This window comes from Lepisma saccharinum, chromosome 23 (genome assembly GCF_977018435.1).
Source record: "Lepisma saccharinum chromosome 23, izLepSacc3.1, whole genome shotgun sequence".
NCBI lineage: Eukaryota > Metazoa > Arthropoda > Insecta > Zygentoma > Lepismatidae > Lepisma > Lepisma saccharinum.
In genome coordinates this window covers 28,144,275-28,158,692 of record NC_139251.1, presented here as the reverse complement: position 1 = coordinate 28,158,692, position 14,418 = coordinate 28,144,275, and the positions used below count along the sequence as shown (strand labels likewise).

The following is a 14,418-nucleotide window of genomic DNA, read 5'->3' as shown; positions in this document are numbered from 1 at the left end:
TTATCGTAATTTGCTGCTGTCCGAAGTGCTTATTTTCCACGGAAAGCATTACATACACATGCTGGAGAGGAAGGAAAGTTTGAGAATCAACCGTAACCTACTCCAAATGCATAATAACACCCTAAGCATGTAGGAACTTCATTATAACCAAGAGCCTGACATGCCTAATCCTATAAATGTAAACATATACAAGTGAAATGGAAAAATCATTCCGAGTAATCAGAGAATGTGTTCAGTATGTGCTTATACATGCTTCAACAATTGTTTTGATGATACTTTTAATTCATATTTACTACTACGCATGTGCATTGTATCCATGAAGTGGCAAAGCTTTACTGTATAGTAATGCTACTCTCAGTCCAGTTCTCTCCTTGTTTGCTTAGGAGTAAATGCATAGAGCTTTCAGTTTCCTTCCAATAGACACCAGTGGTTACTCTGGAATAACTGTAGCATGTAATGACAGTATCATACATAGGAAATCATCATGATTTTCAGTATTGCCACATATCCTATATGTTAATGTGTCACTTTGTCATTATTCTGGGTTATGATGATATGTAATAATATTACAACCAAGTCTGTTACTTAGTGCATTGAGTGATTGATTCACGATGTCGCCATGTTTCGGAGGCTGATTCTGCCTCCCATCTTCAGGGTAGTGTGTTAATCTACTGAATCATAGTTCAGTCCCTGGACACATGATGTGTTTGGGGACGATGTTCATTATGGAGAGTGAAAAAAATTGTTGCCTTGGAGGATTATTCTCGGTGGCCAGGGCTCTACCTCCTCTGCTGGTCACAAGGAACCTGTTGTACATGAAGGTGCCAGGGAGGATTATCAGTGGCCCAGGCTCCACCTCGTCTGATGGTCACATCAAGACCTGTTTTATATATATAAACTGCTAGGGAGGATGATATTGTGATGGCCCAGGCAATTTCTCCAGATGCTGTGTACTTATAAATGTAAGCAAAGAAAAGCATTTTCTACGACACTATAACTCCGCTAGGAAATGAAAAATTGTGTATGGTTTATGAAGACTGTTGTTTATGAACTTTTTCTGTTGTTTTTATATTGTGGAGATCTGTTATGGTGAAATAACATACGTCTGTTACCTTAGACTGAAGGCTAGATGCACGTGATTGTAGCACCCAATACATTTGATGCCGATTGTAATTTTACATTTTATTCTTCGAACACAAGGTTCAAATGCAAAAATCATGATGATAAACATGTCTGGAAAAATTTCATTTTTGGACTGGAAAATCTGGAAATGTCAGGGAATTTTATAATCAAAAAATCGTAGCTACCCTGGTATGTGTACGTCAATTTCATCATATCGTGAATCATTCTCATTGTCATAATTAGCAGAATGTGGCAGAAGTGATGCTAAATAACAAAAACTCAAAGTCAAAGAGGTGATGGTGCAGTGGTAGCATCGTCATCTTGTAATCAATGGGTCCCAGGTTCAATACCCGGTGGAGGCACATAGTCCCACTTTAAACTGTTGCTCCAGTCCCGATTAGCGTTACTGCACATAAAGTGGACTTAAAACACCAAATCAATCAAACTCAAAGATGGTTAGTTATATTTTAACCAGATTTCAAATATTTTTTTTTCTCATTTTGAGGCTCTTTTCAAAACATTTTTCCCCAATGGAGGAAAATGGACCTGCTCTGCATAAAAAACAGCAAGAGGATTGAGTACTTCATAGAACATCTTATGTGTCATCGAAGGTACATATATTGAACCTTTTAAGCATTCTTCTCTTTTTGATTGTGCATTTATTAAATTATCTTTAGTTTATTCACCACCCCCCACACACATTCTGTGGTCATTTTTATTCACGTTACAATTACTGATACACAATGAAATAAAAGCCAGCTTGGAGGCCGACCATGTTAAGTGGTTGGCTTTATATCTCGCTATCGAAATTCCCAGTTTCAAGCCGCAGCCTGAATGTTCTGTGTGATTGTTTATTCACCAATTTCATCACTCATTCTCATTGCCGTACCCCCAGGGGGCTTACTATTAGTAAGTACGTGGAGTGGCGACCACGGGGCCCCGAGCTAGTTTGGTTCCAAAGGCGGAAGAAGATGGATGGTCATATGAACGGCAGCAGAGGCGGAGAACACAGAGGAGTAACACCTCTCTAAAAAACCTTGGTCCATCTGGCTCCGGATGGTAGTACCTTGTAAGGACCCCTAGACAGGGTTACGGCGAGGACCTCAACGGCAGATGCGGCAGAGAAGGAAACCTTCGGTATGGCGGAAGAGACAACCCTCCCTTTTTGGGGTTAAAAATAAAGAGGGAACCCAGTACCTTGTGGGGAGGAGGGATCCTCAAAAGCTAAGGAAAGGAAAACTCTGACAGAAAACCAAGGCGAAGACTGAACTCCAAGGCAAGGCATGGTGAAGCCGATCCCTGTAAGGGAGATAACCCTGAAAAATATTTCCAGGTCCTCCAAGGTAAAGGAGGTTGGGCACGAGGTCGACACCCTAGCACTGCAAAAATTATGACTGCTAAAGACTCAACAAGGAAAAGCTGGACAGATTAATGGGTGCAGAAAGAAGCAAGTACAATGGAATAAGAATAAGGTTTATATTGGAACCTGGAATGTCTTGACTATTTAAAGCCAGAGAGATGCAAGAACTAGCTGAACAGATCAAGAAAACTCAAATTGAAATAGTTGCTGTGCAAGAAACCAGATGGAGGGGAAATGGTGTAATTAACAAGAAGGACTTCACTGTATACTACAGCAGTACAAAACATAACACGGAGGACTTCACTGTATACTACAGCAGTACAAAACATAACACAGGACAGGCTGGTACTGGTTTTGTGGTACTAAAAAGAATGCAAAAACATGTAATTGGATTTGTACCATATGATGAAAGAACATGTAAACTAAGAATTGAAACTAAATACAACATAACTTTACTTAATGCACATGGAACAACAGAGGATAAAGCCGAAGAAATAAAAAGAACAATTTTATGAAGGTATACAGTATTTACTAGATAGTGCACCAAAAAATGACACGATTATAGGCAATTTTAATGCAAAACTAGGAAAGGAAGAAATATACAATAACATAACAGGCAAGCATACTTTACATGAATCAACAAGCAGAAGTGGAGAAATCCTATGTGAATTTGCAGCTGCAAATACAGGGAGGTTATTTCAGTCGTTCACCGCCAGCGTATCGGCCGTTCAGCGGACTCTTCATGCAACAGGTCCCGGCAAATTGCGTTCAGGAAGTCCGTAACAGAAACAGCTTGTTTTGTAATGTTTCCACTTTTCACAATTACAGTTACAATTACAATTGAAATAAGCACGTACCTTGTCGCAAGGATGCTGTGTGTGTGTGTGTGGAAAAGGTGTCCTCCCAAATACAAATATTTCTGGCACCTTATTTCTGACAGAAAATCTTAGATTAGACATCGCTACTTTATCGTCAGTTGTCAGAAAGGGAAGACAGCATCCCGGCGCATAAAGCAAACCGAAAGCGTAAAATGATATTTAAAAGTAATAATAATGATGATCACTAACCTCCTGTGTTATAAGAGATGTTGAAAATGACCTCCTTTAACAGCAATACAACACGTTTCTTAGGTTCAAGAGATCCTGTCTATCGTAATTCCCTGACCACTTTTCTGCAAGAATTCGTTTTCACGTAATTATCGTACATAAAAACTCTCTGTTCAAGACTATATTTGTTTAACGACATAACTAATGAATGAATAACAATTAACACACAATAAAGCACTGGCCATGAGTAGCAACACAGTATAAACAACACGCGTACTGATAAACGCAAACAGAAGTGAACTTGAACGTACACTGACTAGTCTGGTAGCCGACAGTGTTGCTAACCATTTTTCGGCAATGTCCCTACAGACGTAGTCAAAATGTCCCTACAACTGACCAAATGTCCCTACGCCAAGTAAAGCGACTAAAAAAATTATCGCCTCATGAGCATGCAAAACAGAAGATAAAATATACACATTTACTTACCAAATCTTCCTGCTCGGTGCTTCCACAATTAATGAAGGAGCTAATTTACATTTGCCTATCCTAACTTAACCTAACCGTACCTGGAAGCGGACCCGGCGCCTACCCAGCGTCGAATAACATGGGTACCTGGGGGAAACCCTGGGGGGTAAAGGCGGTCAGGGGCGTGATGCTGATCACATCACCCCCACTCACGACCGGATCAAGAAAGTGTGGGGCGTTACCCTCACACCCCCTATACGCCTTCATGGCGTGGTGCTATGCACAGGGGAACACTTTACCTTTTTTGTACCTGAATGGTTCGTGGGGCTATCCGTCAATGGTTTGTTGGGCTACCCGTTTTTCGAGCCCAAATTTTAACTATGTTTGCCTTGCCTAACCTAACTTAACCTAACCTTACCGAGAATGCTCAGTGGGGCTATTCCTGAATGGTTTTGCGGTAATTGTGATTACGAACCGATAAAAAATATTTTTTTCGTATCACTTTAACATCATCGAAGACGCCATTTTCGTATCCTGCAATTTTATGATTGATGTAATGTTGCCAAATTTACCTGTAATCAAATCAGTTCTTCTACATCGTGATTGTCGCTGTCACATGTAAGCATGTTCTTTGGGCAATATACTGAAATGAATAAGTTTATTAATTAGCCCTCCTGCACACTCCACCTAACAATCTGTATAACATTAACAACTTTTTTACTGTTCTCTTCCGCTATTCTTATACAATCCATGCTCTCCAAGTATGAAATCAACAGTGTGGCAACGCTGTAGACAGCGTAACTAATTGTAATTTGTTCATATCAACAAATATGGCTACCATACTTGTATACGGAGAATCATTGCGAGAATTGAAATGCTTATTTTACAACTTTTACACGTTAATTAACATTTTTTCCCCCTCACCCCAACATGTTAACTTGAGATAAATCATCACGAATAATTATTTCGTGAGTATAAGACGTAGCATAGAAATTACAGAAGGGTCCGGTATTGGAAATTCTTGCCTTAATGAATAATAGGGGTGTGCGGGACAGAATTTTTTGGGTCGGGACGGGATCGGGACGGTAATTTTTTTAAATCCCGACATTCGGGACTGAAAAATTTGCAATTTCCCGACCAAGTCGGAAAATTTTCGGGACGGGAAATGTTCGAAATTTCCCGAAGCACTGGAAATCTCGAATTTTACAAGTCATTTTCACTTTAAGTGATTGTTTTTGCATTTCTAGAATAAAAACTTACAATTTTCGATAAGTTCCAGAAACTTACAAGGCAGAAAACGTCGAGAATTAACGACTTTTTAAAGTAAAGGATCCCGCACACCCCTAATGAATAACGTTGAGTCGTTTACTGTTGATTATGTTATTTGAAGTCATACATGCTGCTGCTGTGCAGAGATAGATGTTGGTTGGTGATGCTGTATTTCCTGCAGTCTTTAACAATTCTGGTCCCATTTTATTTCCCTTTTTTGTTTTTGTTGAGTTGAGTTGAGTTGGTGTTTTAAGTCCACTTTATGCACAGTAAGGCTAATCGGGACTGGACCTACAGTTTAAAGTGGGATCCGAACCACTTGTGCCTCCACGGGTATCGAACCCGGGACCCCTTGATTACAAGGCGACGACGCTACCACTGCGCCATCGGGGAGGCCCTTTTTTTGTTTTTGTATCACTTAACATTGAAAATATTCTTTCCGTTTCCGCTTTAGAATGTGGCAATGTTAGCACTATTTTCGCGAGAGTGGAAATGTTTTCAAAAAGGAACTTGCCTTGAAAGTTTTTGGTAACCGATAACATGTTTCAAAATTCTGATGGAGATTTGTTAGTTAGTTCTTTTTTCTCCTCTTCGCTAAAGTATCCAGATAAACTAATTCATAAAATGTCATTTACCAAGATTGAAAAAAGTACCTACGTTTTCCCTCATTTGGCACAATCTGTCCCTACGGTTGGCATCACTGCCGACACGTGCAGTATGAAGCGCCCTCTCGCAGCTGACAGACAACTCACCCAACCCCCGATAAGCTGCCGGCGCTGTCGCGACAACTGAGGATAAAGTAGCGATGACTAATCTAAGATTTTCTGTCAGAAATAAGGTGCCAGAAATATTTGTATTTGGGAGGACACCTTTTCCACACACACACACACAGCATCCTTGCGACAAGGTACGTGCTTATTTCAATTGTAATTGTAACTGTAATTGTGAAAAGTGGAAACATTACAAAACAAGCTGTTTCTGTTACGGACTTCCTGAACGCAATTTGCCGGGACCTGTTGCATGAAGAGTCCGCTGAACGGCCGACAGGCTGGCGGTGAACGACTGAAATAACCTCCCTGTAGTATGGTAGTTATGAGCACACAATTCCAACATAAACAAATACATGAAGGTACATGGACATTCCCAGACCAAAGTAGGCTACTGTTAATCAGATTGACCATATACTAATTAATAGCAGAAAAACGGATCTAATCGGAGATGTAAGAACATTGATAGGCCCTAACATTGATTCTGACCATTTCCTTGTGAAAGCCAACCTAAAACAAACATTACCAGCAATCTACAAGAAAAAAATAGAACAAACAATAAAGTGAGACACAACAAATCTGCAAAATCCTAGAGAGATTAAAGAATAACAATGAGAAATTGAAAGATCTCATGGAAAGTAGAAATATCAATGAAGAATGGATGAATATACAAACAGCGATAAATGAAACTGCTAATGCTGTTATACAGTGCGTTCAATTTAAAAGCGGTACGTAAGGTATATTTGAGTCTTGTTTTTGTTATCGTCGTCCGTTATGCTCATTGTTACAGGAAAAGTTTATTGTAGCGGAAGAGAGGGAAGCGGAGGTGACTAGGAGTGAGAGGAGGTGACGAGGAGGGAGGGAGGGGATGGACGCATTGTCAGTTGCAGGTGTTCCGCTGTACTGCTGGTTTGTGTTTGTTCTTCGTTGAGTTGAGTGAGTGACAAATTGCCCTCCACGATGCCATTTAGTGTTCAGGAACGTGCCTTTATTGTTGAACAATATTTCAGAACAATTCATTCAAAAAAAGCTGCAGTAAATTCACGGAAATGTTCGGTAAGAGTGCTCCGACTGTAAGTTCAATTCAGAAAATGGTCAATAAATCCCGTGAGACAAGGTCTGTATGTAATGTGAAACACCGACGTACGAGGACTGCACTAACACAAGAGGCAGTGACTAATGTTAATGAAATAATGACAAGATCTCCCCACAAACCTTTACGATGCCTAAGCCAGGAGACGCAAATATCTGTAGGATCAGCCCATACAGCAGTGAGGAGAATGTTGAAATTATGTCCATATCGAATTCAAGTTTTTCAAGAATTAAAACAAATTGACTACCCTAATCGTGTGCACTACTGTCAACGGTTGAAGGACTTCATTGGGAATGTCATCACTGTGTTGGACTACGTGTTCTTTTCCGATGAAGCATAGTTTCACCTGAATGATTACGTGTCTTCGCAAAATTATCGAACATGCACCTCTGAAAATCCCCATCTTTTCGTGGAGTCCCCCCTCCACCCTCAGAAAGTTGGTGTCTGGTGTGCCATATCCAGGCGGCGAGTGGTAGGGCCCATTTTTTTTTTAAAACACAATAGATAGTGAAAGTTACCCAAACATTATAATGCAGTTTGTTGCAATGTTGGAACCAGAGGAACGTTGGTGCTGGTTTCAACAAGAGATTTCTTTGGACTGTGGCCCGCCAGATCCCCAGATCTTTCAAGTCCGGACTACTTCTTGTTGGGGGTTTTGAAGCAAAAAGTATACAGGCAGAATCCACACACCTTAGAAGAGCTGAGGCACCACATCACTGAGGAAATTAGGAGTATAACTGTAGATGTCCTCCATAATGTTGCAAGAAATATGGAAAAACGTGTTAACATGTGTATTCAAGAACAAGGTCATCATTTTCAACATTTGCTTTAAGAATCTTACTTTATATATTGTATATTTGTGCTCCATACCGCTTTTAAATTGAACGCATTGTACAAAAGGAAAGAAGTGCATCCAGAAATGAATGGTGGGATGAGGATTGCAGGAGGATCATAGAAGAAAAGAACAAAGCAAGAAAAAAAAAGTAATGCAAATTAAGATGCAAATAGACCTAGAGAAATATAAGACAATGAGGAAGCAAACAAATAAATTAATAAAAGATAAAAAAAATAAATGGCTGAATGATGATAGATTTAGGCAGATAGAGGCGAGTTATAAGAAAAATGAAACAAGAAAGTTTATTTAAAGAGGTAAAGAAATTTAAGGAACATGATGCATTCTCACCCTCATTATGTAAGGATGCTAAAGAAAACCTCCTTACATAGAAAGAGCAATTACTAATGGATGAAAGTGATGAACAACAGTTACAACCCCCGACCTGGAATGAAATATGCTCAATAATACAAAATCTAAAAGCAAATAAAGCTGCAGGATCAGACAATATACCAGCAGAACTAATCAGGAATGGAGGTAGAGCATTAAAACAGAAATTGCATAAACTGATATTAAACATATGGGAAAAGGAGCAAATACCAACGCAGTGGAATGAAGGAATTGTGTGTCCAATGTACAAAAAAGGTGACAGACTAAACTGTGACAACTATAGACCAATAGCACTGTTCAACATAGGGTACAAAATATTTGCCATGTTCTTAAATAAGAGATTAACAGAGATTATTAGAAAGCAAACTAGGAGAATACCAAATGGGATTCCAGCCAAATATTTGAGAAATGCCATGAATGCAACATTGACTTGCACAACATATTTATTGATTCAGTCTACAGAAGCGAGGCCATAAACACACTGAAATTATACGAAGTACCATACAAATTATTAACACTAATAGCATTGACCCTAAATAACAACAAAGCAAGAGTCAAAATAAATAATGAACTTACTGAAGAATTTAAAGTAGACCTAGGAGTGAAACAAGGTGACCCTCTTATTGTCAACATTATTTAGTATAATCATAGATTCAATTATAAAACACTTGGATCGAAGAGGCAACATATCTACGAGACTAAAACAATGCATTGCTTATGCAGATGACATATTAATCACAGCAAGATCTAAAAAATCCTTAATTGAAACGTTTCAACAGCTGAAACATCAATCCAAGCAAATTGGCCTTGTAATAAATGCACAAGAAACAAAATACCTAAGATCTGCAAGAGGTAAAGGTGGAATGGATGACCCGACCATAGATTATGATCATATAGAACTAGGATCAATAGTGAATGGAGATAACACAATAGAAGAAGAAATCAGAGAGAGAATTGTATCTGGAAACAAAGCTCTTTATGCCAATTTGGAGCTATTCAAAAGTAAACAAATATCAAAGAGTGCCATCTGAGGCATTATTATACCATAATAAGACCTATTGTTACATATGCATGTGAAACATGGACATTCAAAGACTGCTGCAAACAAAGATTATCAGTATTTGAAAGAAAAGTAATAAGAACAATCTATGGCCCAATTAAAGAATATGATGGTACTTGGAGAATCTGAAATTATAATAAAAGAAACAGAATAATTCAAAATAGCACCATAATAAACTTTATCAAATCTCAAACACTAAGATGGCTTGGACATGTTCATAGAATGGCACAGGAAAGGTTAGTTAAAGGGATATACAGATGGAACTCAAGCAAAAGGCAGACCAAAAATCAGATGTATAGATGATGTTATTAGGGATCTGAAAGATATGAAGATCAACAAATGGTGGAAGGGTATACAGAACACAAATAAAATGGAGAGAAATTGTTGCCAAAACTTTCAGTGTATGAAGAAGAAGATCCTCATTGCTGTGATTAACCAAAAGTGGCAGATGGTAAATAACACAAATACGTTGGATAATAAAGAAATACTCTACAGGTTATGTAGTGTGTTTCAATAAGTTCCGTTTGAGAGTATTTTCAATTCTGCATTTTTTATCTTTTTGAATGACATAGAGAATATATCAATATTTTTATTATGCTTTTCTACAGCATTGTAGAACATAATCACTCGCCAGATAGGTGATTTTTTTGATAATGTTTCTTGTTAGGTCTTCTCTTGTTATTTGGAATGTGCAAATTAAATTGAGTTATTCATAAAGAAGATTGACCAACCCATTAAATATTTTCCAAAGTAGCAGCATGTCGTGGGCTGTCCTTTATCATCAAGTCTGTGCTGCACATAGAACACATCTATTAAATTTCTTTATGAATCAAATCTGAGTGTAAACACCAAGTTTGTATTTTATGTATGTATTGCAATATTTTTGACTGTACTTACTACAAATTTGCAGTATATTAGTATTCCACACAACAGAACCAAATCCAAGTTTTGTGTGTACTAAAATGTAGGTCATGAGACCCCAACACTAATTTTGAATAATTTCTTAAAAAGTTGGCATAACCACAGCTTGCAAAATTAAACAAAGTATAAGTCACTAATTTATTGTGTAAAAGATCTGGCCCCGCTTTACTGTACATCAGTCTTTTATGCAATGCATGTGCAGTATTTTTTAATAGACTTTTATCCTTTTAGCCACTTTGTATTTCATTCGTATCTTTTAATGTGAAGAACTGGAAACTGGTCCAGAATGTTGGACTTGTAAGTAGTGACTTACGCTTTGTTTAATAATTTCAAATAATGTTGCATGAATGTTCACGCACAGTAAATAGAGGTTTGTAATATTTTTTTAAAAAAATAAAACACGATGATTTTTTTTAAAAAATGACTTTATACAACTTTGACAATATGTACAACAACCATAAGTTCTCTGAAAAAATCGAAGGAATAGCCCCAAAACTACAGGAAGACATTCACCATTTTCAGAATTTCCTATAAACAACTTTTGAGTATTTAGATCAGGTCATTATTGTAGTTCATCATCTTTGACATACTGCACTTGCATTCAACTGGCAAACAATGTATTTTCTACAATACCACAATCCCAAACTCCCAAAATAAGAAATGTGAAATAAATTTCCCTTTGTAAGATATGTTAATTTTGCACAGAGAGGGAGGGAGAGACAGAAGGGAGAACTATGCACTACTTCTGAATGAAATCATTGTCTTTTGTAAAATTAAACACTAATGAAATATGGGGATATAGTTCATTTGCTCAGGATACAATTTATATAATTCGGGTTATTATCATGTTTTTTAAAGTAAAGTTTTGGGCTCTGGGGATAACATTAATGAACTTATAAAGTTTGGAAATAAATGTGTGAATATTATGGTGTCCACATATCTAATATTATTTTCGAGATTTGTTTTACATGCACTCAGTATAGCAAAGACATTTTTGTGAAAATTCCCGTGGTTTTTATACTTTACCGAACAATTCATAATTGTCCAAAGGTTCATTTTGTATAATCCTTTATGAAAGTCTTATCATAAATTATCTGGATGTTTAAAATAAGTACATGTTGGTGAAGTATATTTACTTAAGTAAACAATTTCACTTCATTATAATGCATAAGGCATTTCGAAGGAATACATATTATTTTTTTGCTGCATTCTCCAATGTTAGTTCCTTTAGTTCATATGGATATTTATTATTGAACTACCGTGGTATCTGTCACTGAAGCAGACATAGGAGTTTGGCAAGAAATTGTGTATTAATTGCATCGTATTTTGAGGTCTGCTTAATCATTCTTTTGTTTTAAAATTAACTTTTAAACTTGTTATGAATTATGAAGTTGTGTAAAGAACGTGGATATGCTGAATATCCTGTCTACACTGTTGATAATAATTGCGCTCTACTAAATTGGCAGATTATTGTTATATTAAGGAAGCAAAGTGAAACATTTTTAAATGTTGGTTTAAATGTTTTGTCTTCAAAGTTTACTATGAAATTCAGGTGTACCAAAATCGATAGAAAACCTGTGGTAGCTATAATTCTAATTGATAACATTTGATATCATGGGCTATTTTCAAAATGGCATATAATATATTAAGTTATTTACTTACTGTGAGTATAGAAAATTGGAAAGAGTAACATACTGGAAATCGTCCAACATCATTTGAAGAGATCTTGGGAATTCACTAGCAACTATTGATAATTATATTTTATATACATGAAGTATTTTATTCTTTGTCTCTTGTGCTCGGATGATGCATGTTCGCATGAAAATTATTATTTTAGGAACACCAGTAAAGAACTTGCTAATAATTTTATGTATATGATAGGATGTTGAATAATCTACAATGCAAATACACGCACACTTGGACAGTCACACATTTGCTCACACACACATCCACCCACACATGAATGATTTTATGGCTGTACTTTTATACACACATTGTTTTTGACAACATATTATTTTTTTAATGGCAGGACATGCACACTTATTTCGTTTTAAATATTTAAATATTTGGAATTGCATCTTTATATTTCATTGAAATACTGAATAACATTTCTAAGGGGAGATTAGTACACTTCACAAGGATTTTTTAATATGGGTAGTTCGTTTTGTCTGAATAAAATTTGGCACGAGAGGTTTGTGATTTATTGTGTAAATATTAATCTTCCTTAGTTTCAGCATTCAATTTATTGTGCTGAATTTTTGCAGTTTTTATATGGAAAATGTTCAAGAATTTATATAAGTTGAGCATATTTAATTAAAAAATTACTATGATTGAAGATTTACTGAAACGACGACTATGCAAGTTTTGTATAAAAGATGAGTCTCAAATTTAATTGTGCACAATGATTTCATTTTGACAGAAGTAGTGCATTACCATATATATAAAAAAGAGGATTTTTCACACTAAAAAAAGATGGTAACCAATTACCATAGACTGCAATATCTAGTTGTGAATTTTTGTTCTACGGCGTGTTTTTAGATTACAGTTTTTTGTATAATGTTACTAGAATAACATTACAAGTGCAAATTACAATATTAGATTTCCAAGAGCACATGTTACTTCATCGTATTATATCTATGAAGGAAGACAACAATCATTATTTCTACTTTTAACTACATGTCTTTTATGTCAAATGCAAACAAATTCTGTTGTTGTCATGCACTGTTTGACTTCATTGAAGCTAACTGAAACTTCCTGAAATTCAGGTTGAGCACCACTGTCGTCATCAGAGGTAGCAAGATGGTGCTATCTTGGGGTTTCTTTTAGATGGTTCAGTGATGCACCAATTTGATAAATACAGAATAATTTCCTCTTTTTCTAAAAAAAAAATATATTGTGAATCATGATTTTGTTTTCCATCATGATGACAGACTTCCTTTTGTACTGAGAGAGCCATCTTCCCTAATCTTTCAGTATTTTCCATTATCAAGAAAGTAGTCCTATTTTTCATTTCTTCTTTTGATAATGGCAAAAATAATACTTGTGTTTTCTGCTTCGAAGCAGCCTTGATGTTTAATTCTTTTTAAAAACGTTTCGAAGGCACTTAATTTACGGGTTATTGAAAGTGCTTCTTGGTTTGATCATCATACTGGCCTTCTTCAGTGTGTAATCCCATCCTCTCCATCTGAACCATACGATACCTGAAAGAGAATCACAACTATTAATTTTATCCTTCACATGTGAGAAAGTTGCAACTCTTTGCAGTTGCCCATCTTGTCTTGTAAACTTTGATTTGCATATGTAAACAGTTTTCCTTCTCTGGGATAACTTTTCTACCTGGTGGCGAAAATTTGAACAATTTTTTTAATCCGTATTCACTTCCTCATGGTTTGCATATAATTTGTGCTAAGTCTCATGGCAATCTGTTGCTTCAAACGGTCCACAGAGAGCTCTGACTAAGGGTACTTTCTTACCACCCAGTATGTGTCCTGGTGTCAGACATTTTACATGAAGGAAGTATTGTGTTTTTTTTTAAATTAATTTTTCTAGAAACACACTACATAATAGAACTGCATATAAGATGTGAGTAGAAAGGAGAAACGTTGTAGAAGAACTAGCTGTTCAGAAAAATTGCAAAACTTTAACTTTGAGAGTGAGATTTTCATTCTCCATAAGAAGCACATGGAAGTCTAAACAATATTTTAATAAACCCTATCTAGCTTAATAATCCACTTAGAATTGCACTATGGGTAGATATACATAACCTAGAGCTCAACAGCTTTTGAAACTGTACCTTGTTCTAAGAATTTTAAATAAACTGACATCTCTTGCAATTCTAACCAATGTGTTCAGACATCTACTCGAAAATTCTACTGTAAATAGAGTTAAAGTTAATTCTCTTGTAGTCTACAGTTGTTACAAGCATAAAAACACAGTTTATAAGAAGGGAATGGATTTTTAGGAGCTAAAAAAGAGGGATGTAGTAGGACTTTTACGTGCTTGTAATAAATTAATAGACATAATTATGAATTAATAATATTGTTATGAAATGACTGGTTTTGGATGCAGTTTGTATACAAAAGTTACTATTTTT

The 14,418-nt window shown here is 36.3% G+C and overlaps 2 protein-coding genes across 5 annotated transcripts in view; one reads left to right on the top strand and one right to left on the bottom strand.

The window, feature by feature from the left end:
* Positions 1 to 14,418, top strand: part of LOC146005271 (uncharacterized) — a 544,895-nt gene that overhangs the window by 22,998 nt on the left and 507,479 nt on the right. The window lies entirely within an intron of this gene.
* The window catches only part of LOC146005273 (uncharacterized), a 218,900-nt gene continuing 215,231 nt past the window's right edge, over positions 10,750 to 14,418 (bottom strand). Inside the window, exon 7 of the mRNA XM_083144389.1 lies at positions 10,750 to 13,525. Coding sequence (XP_083000515.1) covers positions 13,434 to 13,525 — 92 coding nt within the window. The 3' untranslated portion in view covers positions 10,750 to 13,433. The remainder of the gene's footprint in view (positions 13,526 to 14,418) is intronic.